At 37.3% G+C, this 23295-nt stretch overlaps 1 protein-coding gene across 4 annotated transcripts in view; it reads left to right on the top strand.

Moving 5' to 3' along the window:
• smoc2 (SPARC related modular calcium binding 2) overlaps positions 1 to 23290 on the top strand; it is a 36786-nt gene extending 13496 nt beyond the window's left edge. Inside the window, exons 3-13 of one of the 4 annotated variants that reach the window (XM_082153418.1) lie at positions 2554 to 2660; positions 3371 to 3470; positions 4285 to 4329; positions 6472 to 6558; positions 6939 to 7025; positions 9428 to 9614; positions 10968 to 11050; positions 19722 to 19821; positions 20550 to 20797; positions 22475 to 22512; positions 22738 to 23290. In XM_082153418.1, coding sequence (XP_082009544.1) covers positions 2554 to 2660; positions 3371 to 3470; positions 4285 to 4329; positions 6472 to 6558; positions 6939 to 7025; positions 9428 to 9614; positions 10968 to 11050; positions 19722 to 19821; positions 20550 to 20797; positions 22475 to 22512; positions 22738 to 22761 — 1106 coding nt within the window. In that variant the 3' untranslated portion in view covers positions 22762 to 23290. The remainder of the gene's footprint in view (positions 1 to 2553; positions 2661 to 3370; positions 3471 to 4284; positions 4330 to 6471; positions 6559 to 6938; positions 7026 to 9427; positions 9615 to 10967; positions 11051 to 19721; positions 19822 to 20549; positions 20798 to 22474; positions 22513 to 22737) is intronic. The other 3 variants (XM_082153419.1, XM_082153421.1, XM_082153420.1) reach the window with 3 other exon arrangements.
• The last annotated feature ends 5 nt before the right edge of the window (positions 23291 to 23295 follow it).

Here is a 23295-nt window from a genome sequence, read left to right as displayed (position 1 = left end):
GAGCTGCTGCTGGCTGGCCTGATGCCCTTTGTGGGCCAGGGTCGAGGCGAGCAGGGTTAAACCCATCAAGGGATAAATGATTCTTTGACGAGACAGAGTGGGATTTTATAGAGTACAACACATTATCCTCTGACGTTTTGAATTGTACTCTTAAGAGGCGTTCACACTAACAGTGATTTGTAACAACAAAGCTATCTGAACTGAGGCTGACCACTCCGTATTTTCCGTATCAGAGCATCCTAAATTAGAAAAAAAGTTTGTTTAAAATCAAATATATAATATAATCATAATATAAAATGTAAATAAAAAATAAAAGGCCACATAACATTCACTATTCAATCAAAGCCGGATGGATCAAAGCAAGTTAGACGGTGTATTAAGTTCCTGTTGATTGCACATGCCACATTATGTTGTCTATAAAATCACTATATTTGAACTGGGAATTTAATAGGAAAAATATAGCAGTATTTATGACCGGTGAATTTGAACTAAATACTAAATTTGTGCTTTTCGACAATTTTTAAACCTCTTTGCTTGGGGTAAAGATCTTGATGGAGATCTTGTCCATGTAAAAATAAATGTACAGTGGTGCATTCATATCTGTGAAAGATCGGCGGTCATTTGAATGAGAGACTGACAAAACACTGTCAGTACCCACAGAGGTCAAAGGTCAGATGGCTCTCAAACACTCTCATTGTATTAGGCTCGGCCGGAAGACTCTCGTGCCCTTTATCTTTTCTTTTTCTTTCTGTCTGTCTCCCGTTCACACTTTCTTTCCCTACTCGTAAGCACAATGTGTCATTCTTACATTGGGATTAAAAAGGGTGTGAGAAAGAGAGAGAGAGAGAGAGAGAGAGCGAGAGAAAGAGGAAAAGATGTACGAAACGAGGATAAATTATGTTCCACTAAAAAGAGAGTGAATGAAAACCAAAAGAAATGATTAGATTGGAAAAAGAAGTACATGCACAATTTAAGGCATAAAAATACAGCTTTTGAAACTTTTCATTTGCTCTGACCTATTTTTACATTTTTCCACTCTGGAAACACTCAGCGATCAGCGTCCTTCCTCTTTTAGTTAACATATTTACTTAACACATTTTCCAGCATCCATCCATTTCGATAAGCAAATGCCATGATACTCTAATAAGCAATAAAATACATTCACACAAATATTGCATGAAATAGCCAAGTTTAAATAGACTGAACTATATTTTAGTTATATTATTCATAACTGAATGATACAGTATCCACATATATTTCTAGGCTGGCATTTATATCACCTGCAATGCATTCTGGGATTGCCTAACTCACCTTTTTTCATTGCCTTTCTTTTCGCCCTCTCATGCCATCCCAGACAAAAAGTGTTTTAATGATTTTCCCAGCGGAGAGTGAGTTTATGTCTCCACTGAAATTACATTTCGAGACTGATGAGCTCTGGAGGATTTCCTGCCCTGCTGCATCATCGACATACACACACATTCACAGATGCTGGACACTATCACCTCACACAGACTCAACACAGAGATATCCGTGATCCTTTCACCACTGGACTGGCGGAGAGATACTATTGACTCCAGTAGGACTGTTGATCCAATTCCCAACCACACACATGGATCCACCACTTCTGAAACATCTTGAATTATTCTGTGTCTAAGAGGTCACATGTCACTGCAAAAGAAACCAAGTCATATTTCCTGCTCCATTTTCTTTCGCCATTACCATTCTTTCCTTTCCTTCGAAAAAATAAAATAAAAAACACGAGTGCCACATCAGTCAGAGAGAGAGGACGCCAGAGGACTCGCCTGTCGGTTTGAATTTAATGCACTCGCTCTCTGTGGACTTTCTGTTTTCTATATTACACTGACACGATGAGCAGAATAGTGACTGTGTGTTTAAAGTGGAATGATGGGAAATAAAGGTTAAGGTTATAAATAGAAAAGAGGATGGACAGAGTTTGTGAACAAATGAATCATCAAGTTTATAATACTTTTCAAGGTCTCCAAAGAAGAGGAGTCGTGCATTTTTAAAGGGGCTCAAGTAGAAGTCCCAATTGATGATGATTGTATGAAAGTGGATAGATAATGGAAGAATTTTAAAACCTTATTCCAAGTCAAATGTAGTTACTGTATTAACAACTATACATTATGCATAGTTACATGCAATTAACCCTAAACCAAACCCCTTTCCTAACCCTAGAGTAAGTACATGTAGTTAATTACTATTACTCAGTACTTAAATGTGTAATTACACTGTAACACAGATATCTTAAAATAAAGTGAAACCCAAATTGCCTATGAATGGACTGACCAAATTCCGACACGTAAATTTTACTTACAAGAATTTTGCATCTTCATTTTCAGATATACAAAATATTTTATTTTGGAAGTTGTATTTAAAAACGTTTTTAATGGACTCAACTCTTCTGCTCCAAAGCGTTTCATATCTTACCTCATCCCACCTAGATGTTGGGAGGACAGTAACTGTTGATTATATTAACATGGATGGTTATAAAGTTCTTCTAACTTGCTGGATTTACCTGTTTCGTGTCTCCAGATACATCCAGGTGTGTGGCAGAGAAGAAATACACAGAGCAGCAAGCTAAGAAACTCTTCCCACAGGTGTTCGTACCTGTCTGCAACCCTGACGGAACCTACAGTGAGGTAAGAGACAGACAGACAGACAGACAGACAGACAGACAGACAGACAGACAGACAGACAGACAGACAGACTGACAGACAGACAGACAGACAGACAGATAGATTGATTGATTGACTGATTGATTGATTGATTGATTGATAGATTGATAGATAGGCAGATAGACAGATAAACAGATAAACAGTTGGACAGACATATGGACGGATAGACAGACAGACAGACAGATAGATAGATAGACAGAGATGACAGACAGACAGACAGACAGACAGACAGACAGACAGACAGATGATAGATAGATAGATAGATAGATAGATAGATAGATAGATAGATAGATAGATAGATAGATAGATAGATAGATAGATAGATAGATAGATAGATAGATAGATGATGGACAAATACAGACAGACAGACAGACAGATAGACAGACAGACAGACAGACAGACAGACAGACAGACAGACAGACAGACAGATAGATAGATAGATAGATAGATAGATAGATAGACAGACAGACAGACAGACAGACAGACAGACAGACAGACAGTTGGATGGATGGATGGATGTACAGATGTATGACATTAATTGTTTATGGTTCAAGAAACCTTAAAAAAGTATATAATGTAGGATTTTGTACCTTTAAGGATTTCACTGTCAAATGTCTTAGTTTTTCTGCCCTTCTCTCTGTTTTTTTCTATTTTCTTCTGTATTTGATTAACAGGTTCAGTGCCACAGCTACACTGGTTATTGCTGGTGTGTGACACCCAGTGGCAGACCCATCAGTGGCTCAGCAGTAGCCAATAAGAAACCCCAATGCCAAGGTACAATACATTACCACTGCTGTTTTTTTGTTGTTGTTTTTTTTGTAAACTTTATTCCAGTGCATTCTTCAATCACGTTTTCTATGTTTGCAAAAGAGATTTTCACAGCATCAATAATATTCCAAAGTGATTCCGATGACACGATCTTGATGTTTTGGCACATAAAAGTTAGCCAATATAAATCAAAAGACTAAGGCACCCAGAGCTCCTTACACAAGCTGTAAATGTGGTGTCTAAGCCAGTGAGGGCACTGAGCAATGCCAAAACAGAGCTAATCCTAATCTACATAAAAATTTCAGCATAACAATACCACATAACCAAAGCCACATGCAGTAAACTACCATAGAACCATTGAACGCACAAAACTGAAACTCTATCACTGCAGGCCATGAGTTCCTGGATCATAACATTGTTGGCTTGGCTTTGTACAACAACCACAACTTCACTAGAAAAGGACCAATTAGATTTAATTGCACATGCAACAGCTTAATCAGTTAGGTCTGGGGGAGCATCACAAAACAAATGCGCATTTGGCAAGCGAAGCGGCCGAGCTCAAACATTCTTGCTCTTTTACTCCAAGATAGTGTCATATGGCTTTTACCCCCTGCAGTCTCCATAACATTATCATGTTCCCCTGTAGAGCTTAAAAGTTAATTAAAAACGTAAGTCACTTTTCAAAAAATAAAATCAACCATTCCTGGAACACTTGATCTGCGGCATATTTGAGCGTTTCAGTTAGAATGTACAAAATTCTAGGTGCAGATTTGCGTGAGTGTTAGCGGGAGTAACCTGTGATTGTCCTCCTGATTTACAGGGTCCAAGAATGGTAAAGTAAATCCGAAGGATCCAGGAAAATCAGGTAAATAGCCTCAATGATTCTATGTGTGAACAATCTGTATTGGCAGCTACGTTTTAATGTGTGTGTGCGTGTGTGTGTGTGTGTGTGTGTGTGTCTGTACTGCGAGTTACGGCTTGCCATTCCAATATTTTGTGAATTGAGAGTGCTGAAGTTGCTTCAGGGCTGAAAGTAAATGGTCGTATGTTGGAGTCGTTAAACAGAGAGACGATGTAATAACAGCCTTTGCCTTTCACAGTCGTTAAAACGAAATCGAAGGGCTTCACGGTTTTGTTATAGTAGCGCAGTGAACATTAACCACTTCACCTGGACGTCATTTCTCTTCTTTCCAGATGAAGACCTTTCTCATGCACTACTAATGCCACTGATTTCCCTCCTTTCACAAAGCAGAAGAGACCACCTGATTTCTAGATAATCACCTTGTTTTTTTTGTGGTCTTTTCCCCTCAGTTTTAAGAGGAATGTCCTTTTCAGTTGAAACCCTCCCCAGACAGCAACATAGTGTCAAATGTGGGAGGAGCTTGAGTTTGTTGTCCATCCCTGTTTGTTTGAACCGCGAGAGGCGTCTACTCTCATCTAAGCGTCATGTAACGTCATGCGTCTGGTCAGAGGTCACTCTTCCGCCAGAACTAGATTTGCTTACAGCTGTTACGAGTAACCAGTGATAATTTTCATTTTTGGGTGAACTAACCCTTTAACTGCTGATGCCAAACTCTATTGAAATCAATAGTTGATCAGACGTTGATCAAAAACGTTATTTTATGAATGTAGAGCATTTCAAATCAGTCACTCATAAGGTTCCATGATGGTTACGATGCCACTGCCTATATATTGTAAGTTAACCATCCAGTATAAGGCAGCTTACTAAGTTTTGGAACAGATCCATTGTCAGAGGTGCGGCCAGGTCAGTAGTGCACATAGCACGATGATGACCTGGTTTCATGTCTTGGGTCATTTCCCGATCCCACGCCTTCTCCTTCTTCCCACCATTTCCTGTTGCTGCTGGGCCATTCTATGAAATAAAAGGCAAAAAGCCACAAAAACAGAGAAATTCACTGATGTGTTGAGCTACACTGAAATTTTAGAGTCATATAAATAACAGGGTCGGATCTCATAATAATTTATCACTTCATCAGAGTGCTGACAGTGGCTGTTCCCCAAGTATGCTAGCAGAGAAACACACACCAAAAGAGAGAAGGGGCAGTTTGTCTTCTGGCCTCTGATGAGTTAATGGTGACCCCACTGAGGTTAACCACACCTGCGGCTCTCAGCATTTAGGATTCCTGTGGCCAAAGCGTCTAACAGTCTTCCTTCATCCATGTCTGATAAGTTCACTCTGCTTGTGTGCGTGTGTGTTGGCATGTATTCTTGCATGCCTGTTGTTCAGATCGGTAAAGTCTGAACTAAACAAAAACATGTTTTTTATTGTTGTTGTTGTTGTTGTTTTTTTACAGTTATTAGCGTCCTTGTTAGCGCGCTCGCCTCCCACGCACGGTTCAAATCCGGCTCAGAGTGGGTCGAGTAGGACCGGTTATACAAGTCTCCATCTCACAGTCAAAGGACACCAGTCACAAAAACATTATGATATATATAGTATCGGCCCAGATCCAGCCCACATCTGGTACGCGTTGAATCCACGTACCAGATGTGGCCCGGATCTGGGCCGACACTATGTTGCTGTCTGGGATGTGAGGATATATTGCCATAAAAGTTCAGAAGGGGAAAATACTTCCATGATAAACTATTTTTCAAGCATATTTCTTAAAAAGCCATGTATTATGCTGATTATGTTGCAGGTCATTCTAAAGTTACTGGCAAACTTGTTTTTTACTCACATTTGGTGCTTGGAGTGTCAATTTTGGATGCGGGGCTAACACTTTAAAGCATTTACAGAATTCTGTATTTGAACCACACTGCTTTTTGTCTTGATAAAAGCGTTTTATGGTGTCAAGCAAAGAGATTCAATGTTTGAACTGTGTTTTTCTTTCAGTGATTCAGTTATAACCACTAAACCTCCTTCAACCCTTTATCTTTCTTGTCTGTTTTATTATGTTTCTCCATTTCTCTAATCTGTCCTGGCCGGGCAATGTGCAAATGCTTCTTGGCTCATGTGATGTGACTGTCTAGCTGACACTCGTAATTGTAGTTTCCTTGCAAATCTTCTCCATTCTAAACGCAGATCCTTCAACGCAGATTTTCGAAGGGGAATCCCAGCCGTCCGCTGACGAGGAAGGTGAGTGTCACTGATGACTTTAAATGCCATTTAGGTCAAGCGGTCACTACACTCTTAGAAAAAGGGGGTTGTGTCGGGCACTTCATATATAGAATCTTTTAGGGATCATTTAATGGATTTACTTTTAATTAATTGATGTTGTCTTCATTTGTTTTTAATTTGAATGAAATTTTATGAATTAAACAGCTTATAAACATACTTTATCAATAGATTTAAAAAATAAAAAATAAACATGAAAGTATTATGCAATCATTTAAGACATTTATCTTTATATAGAAAATGTTTGGCATAAAGCCTTCTTTAAAACTGAGTCAAGAACCCTATTGAGTGTAGGGTTTGGAACAGAATTAATGTTTTGTGCATCTGCGTGTGTGTTTTAGAAATCATCGCTCAGTACCCTACACTCTGGACAGAACAGGTCCGCAGCAGACAAAACAAGACCAAACCACTATGTGAGTCACAGACACGTGAGTTTTTTATATATTTTTTTTAGGAGAATAGAAAGAGAAAGCAAAAGAGACATAGGCAGATTCTTATCTGTCAGTATTCTGAAACTCTGTTGCTATAGTGGCACACACACACACACACACACACACACACACACACACACACACACACACACACGTGAAGATCCAGCTCAATGCGGCACTCAGCCATTGCCTGACATGTTGATCTAATGAAGGAATCAAGAGATGTCATTAAAACCCATCTGGGGAAAAAATGACGACATGAATTTAATAACAGATCTAATTCTGATGACATTATTACAGCGTTTGTGCGTTTCTTGATATTTTACTCACATAATCTTGCTTGCATTAGATGAGGCGGCTCAAAGCGTTGCTGGAGAGCTGTGTTGTGGCACATGACATGATTGGTTCCTGATGCAGAGAAATCTCACTGAAAGGTTGTGCTCCATATGGATCATTCATGTGTTTCGGGCTGTCGTCTTGAGCGTGCATCTGAGCCTCATGGCTAAGCTCATGCTCAGGATTGAAAGAAAGCACTAAGATGCCGCTGTTTTCCCAAAACTATGTTTTATGCAGCGATTCTCTGCCCAAGGTCACTATCTTCATTCAAAGGCACTGCGAACACAGGCACAGAGACAACGTGTAAATATTTATGCTGGTCGCAGGAGCCCGGTGCAGTCCTAATGTCATAAACATTCCTGCAGGCCCGCCATAAAGCACAAGCTCTCACTTTCACTCTCTCTAACTTTATCCCCTCCAACATGCTGTCCATCCATCTCTCCATGGCTGTGTCTGCGGCATCACAATCCGATCAGTCATTGACTTCACAGGCAGTGTTCTTGCATGCAGGCACCATCATATTATGTCAAATGAACTGAAACCAATTCAAATGAGCTTGAGAGATAACTAAGGAGTAATTGACGACGGACTGTTGAATTATAAGAAAATAATGCACACCCGTGGCTGGTACACCTCATGTGTACATTATTTTTTAATAATTCAATTATTCCGTTATACTAGGGTTACCGAGATGTTGTATTTCAAGACATGCGTCAGGTTTTTGTCCTTAAAACGCTCTTGTGTGTATAGCACTAATTACTTACGGATCTCATCCCAAGCCTCCATTGCTAATTCCAAAATGTCATTTTAGACCTAGTAACGGAGGCTTGAGCTAGTTGATTAATGCAGTCATTCATGCAGTTAGAGAGAGAGAGAGAGAGAGAGAGAGAGAGAGAGAGAGAGAGAGAGAGAGAGAGAGAGAGAGAGATTAAGCGTGTGTGTGAATTACCTGAGTCTGTGCGAATGAGTCTGAATTTTGTGGCAAAAAACATGGAAATAATTTGTCGTTTTTATTGCCCCATAGTATAAGATTATTTAATGAATACAATGCTTATTTATCAATGGAATCATACGTTAAAAAAAGAAAAGAAAAGACATTTATATATTTAATTCATTTATTCAATTGCAAATTAAATTGAATTAATTTAATTTAAAAAAAAATTCTTACAACATCAGACAGCATTTGCATTCTTTTAACCAGCTGAATCACATGTACATGATAATGGGATATATTTAATGAATACAATTCTTATTTTTCAGTCTAAATAAAATCACAAGTTGAAAAAAAGTTACATTAATTTACAATACATTAATTAGTTGCAATTCAATTAATTAGTTCCAATTCAATGTCAATTTAATTGAATTTAACTAATTTAAATGTATTATTAATTCTTTCAACATCCGACAGCAATTACATTGTTTTATCCAGACAAAGCACATACATAGAATCAAGGGATATGATATTTAATAAATACTGCAGTGCAATTTCTTAGAATAAAGGAATTCCTAAGATTAAAATAAATCCCTTTTTTACATTTAATTCGTTTACATAAAACTGGCAATTCAATGTTATGAATTTAATTCAAATGTGATTAAATGTATCAATTACATTTTTTTATTTATTATTAATTATTTTAACATCGGACAACATTATTCTTTTATGCATCCCAAACACACACACACACAGGATCATGGGATATCACAGGCAGTGATGGATGCATCTATGCTGCCTTCCAAAACAATCAATATTAAGATATCTTAGTAGACAATATATTAGTCAAACTCTGGATTTTTGTATCCCTAATTAGGATTGGAGCTTGTTCATTCTGTTCCTCAGAACCTGTTCAAAAGACTTGGTATATTGTGCATTAGTCGTATGTGCGACAAATTTTTTGGATTTTTTTTTTTTTTTAAGCTTGACAGCTCCTGGTCACTGTCTACTTTCATTGTACAGCAACACAGATGCTTGGCCTCTCTTCACCACAGAGAACACTGACACTTACTCACTCAAATTGTGTCTCCTGCTGTATTTCACTTCTTTCTTCTGTCTCACTTTACCTCAGCGACCTCGTGTGATCAGGAGCATCTGTCGGCACAGGAGGAAGCAAAACAACATAAAAACGAAGCGGTTTTTGTACCTGACTGCGCTCACGGTGGCCTCTACAAACCCGTCCAGTGCCATCCCTCCACCGGGTACTGCTGGTGTGTCCTGGTGGACACTGGACGGCCCATACCTGGCACATCCACAAGGTAATGTACTTTGCTTTTTTTTTTTTTACTTGTGTAGTGCAATTCTATGATTTTAGCTCATGATCCACTTTTTACAAAACATCAGGTGGAAATTTCTCCAAGTACAACTGCTAGGATGTTATTTCACCATGTCTTTTTAACATCAGCTTCAACAAAATGTTATTTTAAACACTTTAAAATACCTCTGGCGCCTCAAAGAAACAAATCCGTCCTTATTTAGTTGCCAAAATACAACTTAAGCAGTTTGTCTCTATTGAAAGGAAAAACCCACCACTTGGCTTTTAAAATGGTAAGTGCCAGTCGACTTGTTCTCTTACAGTACATCTAATATACACTCGGGGCAGGTCTCTTTATTTGACTTACTATGGGGTACAAAATTGAGCTTTGGAGTCTCTTAGGGGCCAATACTTGGCCCAATCTCATTCAGCCTCTTTTAACATTTCGAGAGCACCTTGATGAGAACAGTATCCATAAAGCTAAATATACCATCAAATAATTTCGATTAATCACTTATCTCCTAACAGGCTGGTTGCATAACCAGCTCAAATCTGATCAAGGAACCTGGCAGAATGACAAAACATTGTGAGTGTTTGTCGGGGTCAGTGACACCCGCTGTATTCAGGGGCACCTTTAATGAGTGTAATGGAGTGATGCTGTGGATTTCAGACCATCGCCAAATGTGGTATTGAGTTAACAAAGCCTCAGGCAGTGTGCCAGACAGCGCATTAGAGCACGCATGGAAGTGCTACCTTCTCTTCACCCTCCTCTCTCTCTCTCTTTCTCTGTTCTCTGGGCAGGTCGCCTGGCTGGCAGTGATTGGAGCACATTTACTCTCCTTATGGGGCCATAGATGTTTTTTCTAGTCTTACACTTCTTACTTTTTGTCCACTTTTCTCTCATTCCATTCCTCTGTTTCCGGCATCTTGAGCAGACCTTCTAGTGATTGCATCCTAGTGCACTCATTAGATCTGTGAAAAGAGATATGTGTGTGTGTGTGAGAAGATAGATAGATAGATAGATAGATAGATAGATAGATAGATAGATAGATAGATAGATAGATAGACAGCAAACTGCAGTGTTTTATGAATATTTACACTGTGATTAGTGTGATATTGATTAAAATATTGAAAGAAAAGATCACAACTTCCATTTTATGCTGGCTTTAAGAAACGCTAAATAAAAAATTCCACATTACTTCACGTTGACATCCTCATGGTAGTGTACAAATAAATTAAAAAAATCTAATTTTTCTCGGCACTGGTGGAGTATTTTAGCCGTTGGACTCATCTCTGTGTAAACAATAATGCTTTGTATTTCACTTTTGTTTTTTTCCTTCTCTCTCTCTTGCTGTAGATTCGAACAACCAAAATGTGATGGAAACGCCAGAGCCCATCCAAACAAACCAAAGGACCATTACAGGAGCAGACATCTGCAGGGTGAGCTGAACTGTGCGCTTCTGAGCAGAGAGACATACTTCACAACTCAAAACTAGCAAGAGGACAACTTATAGAAACAAAGCTGCAAAAACGCCTTAAAAAAATAATAATTACCAAACAACTTTTCAAATATTATAAAAGGACCTCAAGGAAATAAACTAATAAATTTAAATCATTTAAAAAACTAAAATTGTTACACATTAGGTTACTGCACTACCAGATGTTTGATTATAGATGTGTTTGATATAGATTTTCATACTTATTCATTTAGGAAAAATGCATGTAAACATAAAACACAAGGATGTCTGTATGTTTGTGTTTGCGTGTGAGCTCAAGTGTGCACAGGTATGTGTGTGACATCTAGAGTCTAAAACCATCTCCTGGTTTCCCACGACCCTGCGGTCCGCATAGACGACAAGATGTTAACAGATCATCTCACTGACGAAAGGGGAGGTAGAAAAGATAGATTACAATAGATAGCACGAGCCTAGGAGGATGACAAGGAGGGATGAGTGTGGGGGAGTGGCTGTGACGAAGAACAGAGGGAAAAGGAGTGGAGGGCAAAGATAAAAAACAGCAAAAAGGAAACGAGGGAGTGACTTCCATTTCCAGCATGAATTAATTTGTTGATTAGACTAGACTAGACTAGATTGCAGTATGGGGACTGTGTGGCAGTATCATGTTGTTGACAATATACAATACCAGTCAAAGTTTTGGTGTCTGTAAGACAATTTTTTTTATTTTTTTTTTATTTTTTTTATTCATCAAATTCATCAATTACACAAACGTGGCAGAAAAGACATTTACGTTACATCTGCAGAATAATTAAATTTCAAATAAATGCTAATAAATCTAATAATCCTAGAAGAAATGTACCACAGTTTACACAAAAAAGAAGCATAACTGTTTTTTTTTTTTAACATTGATAATAATAATTCATGTTTATTGAGCAGCAAATCAGCATATTACAAGGATCATGTGACACTGAACACTGATGATGAAGCTTTACATCACAGGAATAAATTATATAAATATTATTTATTAAACATTTAAAATATTATTCTATTAAACATATTAAAATATATATACAATTATAGTAATATTTCACAATATTACTGTTTTACTCCATTTTTTATCAAATAAATTCAGCCTGGGTGAATATCAGAGACAAAAACATTAACAATCTTACTGACTCCAAACTTTTGAACAGTAGGTTCAAATGAATAAACATCCAGAATATTAATTTAATGATTTTAAAGATTTGAACACCTCAAGCATCAGTGGAATACATCAGTGACTATACTGAACAGTTTGATTCATTTGTGGTTCATTCGAATCAGCTCATTCCAGAACAAAAAACAAGTATATATTTATTGCTCAGGCCTAATAACCACCCTTATCAAAGATGTACTGTGGTACAATACTGTTGGAATAATACTCTTGCATTTTAATATCTACCATGATACTGAATGATTGCTATTATAATGCACCACAGGTATTTACAGCACATGGTACTTCTAAGAATACCATGGAAATACCGTGGTACTGTTTTGTTAGTGTAAGTACATGAGAAATGCTTTTGTGCTTTGTCTTAGTTCCAGATAACAGATTCTAGAGTAACGCTGGCCAGACTTTGACTAATAGGATTATCTTCATATTTTAGTTAAGATTAAGTGGTGAAATAGGCTTTTGAAACAGTATGAGGTGTGAGAATGTGTGCGTGTGTTACTAATGTGTGCTATATTTATTTGGAATCGGACAACACCTCCCTTTGGGAATGTCTTCAAATTTAAAAGTTCATTTTTATTCTTATATTATTATACTGATTTATGCAATCAGACAGGATGGAAGATTTTGGAGTGACACAAACCAACTAACACCACAAAACATCACAGAATTAATCAAATCCATCGCTAACACTCACTTATGTTTAAGTGCTGTTGATGTCCCTCCAGTATGATGTCACTCCCTGGGTGATGATGTCATCAGGAGCTGGCTTTTGTTATTTAAAGGGATATTACAAAAACTATCAGGATGGATAGTGAGGACACAGGAAATTTGATAAATTGACGAAAAACATAATTTGCTTACAGTAAAGCAAAAAAAGAAGATAGACATTAGCAATGTTTCCATCCTGCCTCTTTTTATGCGAAGTTTGGGATAATGCATAAAAAAACGCTGGATGGAAATGATAAGATGCACTTAAATTCAAAGAATTTGCATAAAAAACGTATGCACTCAATAAGATGGATAAAAAAAAAATCTGATAAGAAGACACACACATAATCTAAGTTAGAAACACATTTACTGAATAAATCCCTTGATGCACAACAAAAAGCTTATGTGGCTTTGCCTCAACAGAGGATGTGATTGGATAACTGGATAATTAGATAAATGGATAATTTCATTGCACAGCATCTCAAATATTGGTTTGATTATTCTGAAATGAGCAAAGGTCTGTCATCAGAATGATTTAATATAATGACCTCAGAAGCGTCTTACACGATTGAGCTCCCAAACACCAGGCATCCGAACGCAAGATAAATGCGTTCGGATGTTTCTTCCCCGATTGCAACAACTTCCATTTTTGTTACAGATATTTTGCGGCAATTTCCCAGGAAGTGACAATTTTGTCTCTTGAACACATGGGATGGAAACGCCGCTTTATTCGCAAATATTTTATGTGATATTCCAGTTTTGTGCATAAGTTAAATTTGCAACTTTGGGTAGACTTGGATAGTGGTGCAATTATTTCAATTGAACTCCAATGTTCAATTAATTTAAATTTATTTAATTATTGTATAATATTGTATCCCACTTATATGATGGCAATATGAATCTGTACTCCATAGTTGATATGACCCAGCTTAGTATGTCTGAGATGCAGATGAATTGCTGGTCTGCTTTGAAATTGGGCGCTTTGGTAAACATTGTAATATCTCAATATGTTAACAAACAATCCTCTGTTCCACAGGTGTGTGTGTGTGGACGTTCAGGCTGCCAGCAGTGTGTGTACAGGTGCAGCTGTGTGAGCAGCTCTCTGGTCACGGCTGGTTAACTGTGGTGTAGAAGGGGGGCTGATGGGGGGCCGGCGGCTGCTGGCAGCTAAACGTCCACAATCCACTGCCAATACCGCAATTCTCATGACTCTGTTGCAACTTGAGGGTTTTTATGTAAGATCCACAAGCTGCGGGATTCTGGGTAACGCTGAAATGTTGTAAAATGCAGGATCTGGATGGGTTTGCTCAGTGAATTCTCACTCTGCATTTTAATCAGCTGATATAGCTAAAGAGATCAAAATGAATGTCTGAAAGTATAGTTCTAGTGCTCTTATAATTAGAAGTGTCTTAAAGGGATATTCACACAAAAATGAAAATTAGCCCATGATTTACTCACCCTCAAGTCATCCCAGGTGTATATGACATTCTTCTTTCAGACCAATACAATCAGAGTTATATATATTAAAAAAAAATTACCTGGCTCTTCCAACCTTTATAGTGGCAGTGAATGGCCGTTTCTGTTTTGAAGTCCATCAAAGTGCATCCATCCATGATAAAAGTGCTCCACACGGCTCTGGGGGGTTAATAAAGGCCCTCTGAAGCGAAGAGATGCGTTTGTGTAAGAAAAATATCCATATTTAAAACTTTATCGACTAAAACAACTAGCTTCCGGCAGACGGCCTACGCAAGTCGACTTACACCAAAAGAGTACACTTGACGATGTATGACGTAGGATGTAGGAGTAGCGTAAGTTTAGCACAACGTAGACTTCTAATTCGTGACTGGCGTTTTGTTTTGCTCTATCCTCTGCGCTTCCGCATTCGTCATTACGTTGTGCGTCAAGGTAGAGTGTTACTCTTCTGCTGTAAATCGATGCGTACAGCCGTCTGCCGGAAGCTAGTTATTTTAGTCGATAAAGTTTTAAATATGGATATTTTTCTTACACGAACGCATCGCTTCACTTCAGAGGGCCTTTATTAACCCCCCAGAGCAGTGTGGAGCACTTTTATCATGGCCATGATAAAAGTGCTCCACACGGCTCTGGGGGGTTTAGCTGAATGGCCATTTCTTTTTTGAAGTCCATCAAAGTTCATCTATAGATGAACTTTGATGGACTTCAAAAAAGAAATGGCCATTCACTGCCATTATAAAGCTTGGAAGAGCCAGAACATTTTTTAATATAACTCCGATTGTATTCGTCTGAAAGAAGAATGCCATATACACACAGGATGGCTTGAGGCTGAGTAAATCATGGGGTAATTTTCAGACAAGACAAGTAAAAGCTTAGAAAAAGCACAAGGGGGGTAACACTGGTGTATTTTATGTTGTAGAACACATTGTGAAAATATCTTGAGCTTGTTTTCACTACAGACCTTAGCATTTAACCAAAAACCCATTCAAAAACCCATTGACTTCAGGTCGATGGAGCCAGAAGTGATAAAATTCAAACTCATGTGAGGGTTTTGACCTACAAAAATATGTAATCCCTGAAGCAATCTATTGGACTGCCTAGCAAATACAGAAATCATTTCAATATATTTGTCAAAATAATAGCTAGATTTTTTGCCAAATTGTGCAGCTTGATTATATAAGACACATTTCCTCTCTTAATAAATTCTCGAAAGGTCAGAAATGTTTGTTATTGAGCGTCTAGACTACACTGGACAAAAAACAAAAAAAAAAATATTGAAAAAGCGAGAAGAATGCAGTCCCTCGTATGAACAGGTGGGACGGATATTTTACTGCGTCTGGTCTCAGTGAGGAGCAGAAAGTCACGCAGATCTTCAGCACGACACTCACTCACAAACTCTCAGCATTCTGTGCTCATCTTGTAAACCTGCACACTTTTCTCCTCCTTTCTCTTGTGTGAGGACTGTTTACCTGAACACACACACCTGTTCACAAGGACCTCTTACACCAGAGAATCTGTTGCCCCTGGGCCTGACCATAAACAGCCCAGCATGTGAAGACAAATGCACACACGCACTTACACACTTTCCCTTTCATTATTTGAACAGACAAATGGAAATGAGAAAAAAGGTTTAGTGTGTTAAACTCCCTTGGCTTTTCAACAACCAACACTGATATCTAAAGCGCAGGTTGGCCAATATACTGTACATGTACATAATACATAACATAAGCAACTGATATAAGATGGACACAAATTTGCTGAAATAATAATAAAGCTTACTGTACACCAGATTTACTTTAAAAAAAAAGGTAATTGCCATGAAAATAATGCCATAATCCAATAAAATCCCCAAAATAGGCTTCATTTTCAGTATGCAAAATATAATTTCTCCTTTTTGTGGTGGATTATGACCTGGACACGTTTCTGACTGGTTTGTGGGTTTCACCCACATCCACAGACCACAGTTCCCACACACAGCAGACTTTACCTGTGACCATAAACCTAAATCATCTGTTTGATTGGCAGCTGTCATCTTCCTCAGACAGGATAGGGGAGGTTGGATTTTTACGATAGGGCGGCGAAGAATCTCTCAAGCCGTAACATAGTTTATCTCCTACTCTCCACAATCTTTAAGTGCAGTTGGTGTAAAAACAGTGAAACTCCTGTCAGCTTTACATCTTCCCAGTGTTTATTGGGCCACCTATGGCGCCAGTACCCTAAATAGCCACTAGTAAGAGGAGCATAATATGCTAGCAGATCATGATCTGATATGCTAGCAGAACCATTTATCATCGATATCTCATCAATTTAGTTGATTTGGTGCTCAAGAATCATTCCTTAAAGGTATAGCGGAGGATCTTTCCAAATTTTAGATAAGACCCGCCCTCTCCACTTTTTGAAAAGTTTGATTGATTCACCAGAATGATTGACAATTAGGAGTAGTATAGTATAGCCAATATTACCAATAGTATAGGTTACCCACCAGGAAGTAAAACATCCTCTGCTATACCTTTAATATCAATGTTAAAACAGTTGTGCTGCTTAATATTTTTGTGGAAACAATGATTGATTAGGATTCTTTGATGAAGTTTAAAGTACAGAATTTATTTGAAATAGAAATCTTTTGTAGCATTATAAATGTCTTTACTGTCACTTTTAACCAGTTTAATGAATCCTTGATAAATAATAGTAAAAAAATAAGAATTAATGCTCGCAGATTTATTGTGACAAAAAAACACATAGTTAAATAAATTAGGACCAGAGCAGCAGTTACATGAGGTAATTCAGTCACAACAGCTGTTTATGAGGTTTCATAGCTGTTTAATCTGATAACCTGAAGGTAAAATGTTACATGAAAGAAAGCTTTGGTCTCTTCGAATCTTTTTCCCATGGGATTCTGTAAAACAACAGCTTAATTTCACTAAAATCCAATGAGGAAGGAAAATTTCGGACAGTTTTGCCATCGAAAGTGAAGTACAATATAAAGGAATAGTCCATTCAAAATGGTAGGTGTAGTTCTATCATGACAACTCTCTGAACAGTTTAACATGGCAATGGGTTTAGTCTTGTCGGAATAGATCTGCTGCTGCAGAACAAGTTCAGAGACTTGCTACTGCCAATACATACACAGACCTGCTGCTGTGAGCAAGTAAGACATGCTGCTGCACAAATAGCATGTATGAAATTACCCATAGCAGATCTATACAGGTGGAGCTGGGGAAGGTGGAGGCTTTCAGAGAAACTCTGAAAGCACGCTGCAAACTGCAGTAAACATTGACCAACTCATGGGCGTAGATTACGCGGGGGACGCGGGGGACGTGTCCCCCCCACTTTTTATAAAATGTAAATTCGTCCCAAGTGTGTCCAAGACAAGCTGAGGTTTTCGCGGGTGTGTATAGCCTACATCGAGATTTAAAATCCAAAGAGTCAAGTCTATCTACAAACGTGACTTTCACGTTTCCATGGTAATCAGTCACTCGTGCATCACGACACGCCCATGCTCGCACCCGCGCCCAATCAATTTTTTTTCATAGAGGTCGCAATGAGTTCAAAACGGCAAAAAACTCTTCAGTCTTCACTCGATCCTTTTTCACGAAAAAGTCAAGCGCTGTAAGTAAGTTGTCATGTGGTATCCGAATTGTGTTGCACAATGATGAATAACTCTGCCTATTTCTCTTGTTGAATAATTAACAAGTTTTGTTGTAAATTGAAAATATTCACTACCCGCACAAACGTGCGTTTATTTTCAATCTTTTTTTATTCGTAATGTCTTTTATTTTCACAGATGTTATCAAAGCCCTTCAAATTAGAATAAACATGGTGATTGTTAGCCTAATGCTGAATTTGTATTTTCATGCATTAACAGCCTGCTTGAATCAGGCAGCGTTGTAACATGTTGACATGATGACAAACTTTAAGTTCTCTTGAAAAAGCCTAACCAGAAAGTTTGAAGTAGTTTTAAAAGCTTGAAGTTTGAAGGTTTTCAATTGGAAAGTTTTAGTTTAGTAAGATAGATAGATAGATAGATAATAATAAATAGTATTATATTAATAATAAATAGGGAATCACAGATAATGCAAGGATGATTCTGATTTAATTTAATTTAATGTTAAGTGGCGATTGATAGCCTATTACACTGACGGTAACAAAGTTTCAATTTGGAATGAAAGATGGAGCATAGGCTACATTTAATAAAATGAAGGAAAAAATGCCCTTTATAAAGGTAAAAAACGTATTCTGATAAGAGTGTTTTCCAACAGTGATGTAATAATTGTAGTTTGAATAATTGTAATGTGATGATCAGATACCATCATAGGTTTGGGTGGTTGGCGGGTGGATTATTTATTTTTAACAGCAGATTCGGGTGACTCAAAGTGCACCAGATTAATGAATTTATCTTTAAAATGTACAAATTTTCTTCCAGGGGGGCATGCCCCCCGGACCCCCCTAGGGGTACCAAGCTCCACCCACAAACACAGTAGGCTATATGATGGTCTATGAAAAATACAAATTTAATTATCTTATTATTAAAATGCATGATCAGGATTTTACCACTTCCGCCTAGTTTTGAGCCAGGAAAAACCCTGCATGTGCAATATAAAGTAATGAACATCTTTCTTTCTTTCTGTTTTATTGCTTTAAAAATAAATAGCATATTAAGCCAATTAAGCAAAAACCTGTCAACAAAAGTCTGAAAAAAACTGGTATTACACTTGACATTCTGTCCCCCTCACTTTTGAAATGATGGCTACGCCCCTGGACCAACTATTTAAATGTTGAGCAGCAAGCTCATTGGCTACAGATGCAACAGGAACCAATCAGCTTGTGCCATGTAGTTAGCAATGTGATTGTCAGAAGGTTGCGTCTCACGGGTTCGCGTTTTTGAAAGTTTGCGCAGAAAGAACTTAAGAGTTTTCTGTTAAAACGGTGTCGTGTTAGCGGTCCCTAAGTTAATAACTAATGATCGTTGCGACGGAAGTGAATCAATCAAAACTAACTTAAGCTGAACAATAACTTTATTCTAGAGCTGCTATAAAGCCAGAACAATCTCTGTTACTTTATTTTCCTATTATCAATGTAAAGCCGCTTTGGAACAATCTACATTGTTAAAAGCGCTATATAAATGAAGATGACTTGACTTGACCCATCAGCCTACGCCATCTAGAGTTTCATGACAGAACTTGGTATTTATTCCAAAGTTGTAAGCAGTTATTTTGAAGGCCACGGCTCTTTTCATAACTCTTGGGTCCCTCTTTTTCAGGATGTCCTGGGGAGAAGAAGACAGAATTCCTGACGAGCGTGTTGGACGCGTTGTCCACTGACATGGTTCATGCAGTAACTGACCCGGCCTCTGCCGGCAGGTAAATGAGAAACCATTGACAAATTAAGATGTAATGGGCCAGTTCATAACATTAACTGACCCTTCCTACTGTGTGGTGTACAAATATTTTCTTAGTTCATTAGCTGACTGACTGGAATAATTCCCAGCTAACAGGGAATTTTCTCAGAACGTTCTGGCAAGGTTCTTTCAAAGTTATGAACAAATGTTCTTCCAGTTACATTAATAGAATGTTCGTTACATTAATGGAATGTTCGTTCAAAGTTATCTGGTCTTTTATAATTTTCTCAAAACATTAACATAAAAAAATTATCCATCATTCACGGAACGTTTTTTTTTTTTTTTTTGAAACGTTAACTTTGGATTTTCGCCGAACGTGTATTTTAAACATTCAACATTAACATTTCCATAATGTGTGCAAAATGATCAAATGGAATGTTCCCTTAAGTTCGCATAACCAAGAAAAACTTTTTCAAAACATTTGAAAAAATTTACGTTTTGAATATTCTGAGAACATTCAGAAATAATGTTTACCTAATGGGAACAATAGCAAAATATTGTTAGAAAATTTTTTTGTTAGCTGGGTTGAGTACTTAAGAGTAAATAGAGTACTTCACTATGGAAAGATATTTTAATATTCTGCCAGTTTGGTAGTGTTTGATACAAGTTTGATACACTTTCACAGACATTTAACCAGAAAACTATGTAAACATGTTCTGTGTTTTTTTTTTTTTTTTTTTTTTAATTCAGAATGTTGGAGCCAGACCCCAGTCATACTCTGGAAGAGCGAGTTGTTCACTGGTATTTCAGTCAGCTTGATAAGAATTCCAGCGGTGATATCGGAAAGAAAGAAATCAAACCATTCAAGCGTTTGCTGCGTAAGAAATCCAAACCCAAGAAGTGTGTGAAGAAGTTTGTGGAGTACTGCGACATCAGCAACGATAAGGCCCTGTCTCTACAGGAACTGATGGGGTGTCTGGGTGTCACTAAGGAAGAGGGTGAGTCTCACCGTTTCCTCATGGATGATCCAGATGTACGGGCATCTCGAGTTTGCACTGCATCAGAGAACGCTGTGAATACTTTGATTTCAAATGGTTTGCACAAAAGTTGTATGCACTTTTGAATGCACTTTAAATGCTCCATACACTACTGTTTAAAAGTTTGAGTTAAGTTTAAAGGTTTTGCAAGTCTTTTATGCAAGTATTTTGCTCACCATTGCATTTATTTGATCAAAATACAGTAAAAGCAGGAATATTGTGAAATAGCATTACAACTATAGACTGTTTTCTATTTGAATATATTTTAAAGGTACACTGTAAATTTTGGCCCTCTAGCTGCATTTTGCGGAACAACACTGTTTTGGTTGTGCTTGGGCTCTGCGCATGAATATGAACCTTCACAATAGATAATGCTTTACAATGAACTCTTTTAGAGAGCTACATATGTAAATTTATCTGTTCAATAAAATACCTTATTCACCGGCTGTTGTGTATAAAACGTCATCATCATCATCAACATTTCAAACCCCTCAGTTCTCACCATCTCCAAAATGCCTATGTTGATTCTGGTTTTACGAGCTCTGTCGTGATCTCTTTTTGCCAGCAGACTCTCCTCTGTTCAGCGTTTTTTAAAACAGGTGATTTCACGGAGGTTTGAGATTTAGCTGCTTCATGTCAAACTTTCTCGCTTATTGTGACAACTAACCTATGCCACTCCAACATCATAAACACGTCAAAGTAGCCGGAGCAACATTTCTCTATTTATGGATATGATGAGACATGTACAGGCGAGTGACGTACGTTATTTCCCGCGAAAACTATCCTGAATGAAATATAAACACTTAGAAAAGACTTACCATAGTAAATCAAGGTAAGACAAAAACACGTTTTGGAAGAAGGATGGATAATGTATTGACTCGTTATTTAAATTTTGTTAATTTTGAAAAAAAAAAAAAGTTACATAGTGTACCTTTAATCCTGTGATGCAAAGCTGAGTTTTCAGTCTTCAGTGTCACATGATCCTACAGAAATCATTCTAATATGCTGATTTACTGCTAATAAACCATTTCTTCTTATTATCAATGGTGCTTTATATTTTTGTGGAAACCATGATCATTTTTTTTCACGATTCTTTGAATATAAATATTTTGTAACATTATGAATGTCTTTACTGTAACTTTTGATCAATTTAAAGCATCCCTACTGAATAAAAAGTATTAATTTCTTTAAAAAAAATAATATTTATTCATAATTTAAAGTTATTTAAATGTACCTTTCCCTGATGCATGTGTCTATTGACCAATATTGTTTTTGAGAGTTGACCAACATTCAGAATTTGTGCAAGATCCAATTTAAACACAAGTAAAAAAAAAAAAGGAGAAGTATGTTTTCCTCAGAATTCTGACCTTATTTCTATTAGTATGATATTTTTTCAGAGTTAGAACCTGTTAAGTAGATTCACAGAATAAACTCTAGTGCGCAAGCGTTCTAACTGTTTTCTGATTGGAGAGACTGACTGCTCTCTATGAGCTGTAAGAGATTGTTCGAAGACTGTGTGGTCGTTTTAATTGACAATGAGTGTTTGCGTTTGTTTAATAACTTTCTCAGAAACAACCCGTATTGCTGTCATGTAATGGGGAACAGGCTTGTAAAATGTTCTCATTGCTTTTTCCTCAGGGGCAAAAACAGGTGAAGGCACAACATCTAGTAAACTGGTGAGTTAATGTAGGTGGCTGTTAACATGCACAACATGCATTCCAATGTTCTCTCCCACCCTTTTTTTTTTTTTTTTTTTTTTTACCAAGCAGTAGATTAAAACCAATTACCAAAATACAAATGGGAAATTGCATTTATAAATGATGACAACAGCAAGCCATTGCTTTAAAATGGCATTTTCCTCATTCTCTGACTTTAATTTTCACATTTGCCTATGTTTGCAGAACCTGTCAAAGAAACAAGGCTAAAGTGGCCGCCGCGATTGTTCCCGCTCCCGCCCAAAACGACAACGGAAACCATAGTCTTTGCACTTTGTACTTTAAAACAATGTAAATTCACTTTGTAGAAAAAAATAAGGTATTTAAACAGACTGCTGAATATGTGAATGATTTAGTTAGCATTTTTATGTCCTTACAAAAACAACAAAAAAGAATAATAATAATTTAACACATACAATGTATGTGTGCTTTGTGAATCTAAAATGAGTATACTTTTCTAAGTTGTACAAGTATTACATGTTGCATTTGTCAAGGCCATCTTTTTTTGTTATGTATTTTCTTTGTCTTTTTTTGGACTAATTTCTGGATTTTTTGTAATGCATCTAAACAGTTTTTTTTTTTAGAAGTCTTAACAGTTGTTTTAAAGAAGTTTTTTTTTTTGACCAAATCCCAACTACTGCCTGCAGATCATAGTCCTGTGCCACACATGGAATGGGAGACAGATAATTTTGTTGAAAGTGCTTCATGATGATTAGAAATAAAGAAGTCTTTTATAATATTTTG

The sequence above is a fragment of the Leuciscus leuciscus genome (genome assembly GCF_965113295.1).
Source record: "Leuciscus leuciscus genome assembly, chromosome: 22".
Taxonomy (NCBI): Eukaryota; Metazoa; Chordata; class Actinopteri; order Cypriniformes; family Leuciscidae; genus Leuciscus; species Leuciscus leuciscus.
Note: the sequence above shows the minus strand (reverse complement) of the source record. Positions and strands in the feature narration are given on the sequence as shown.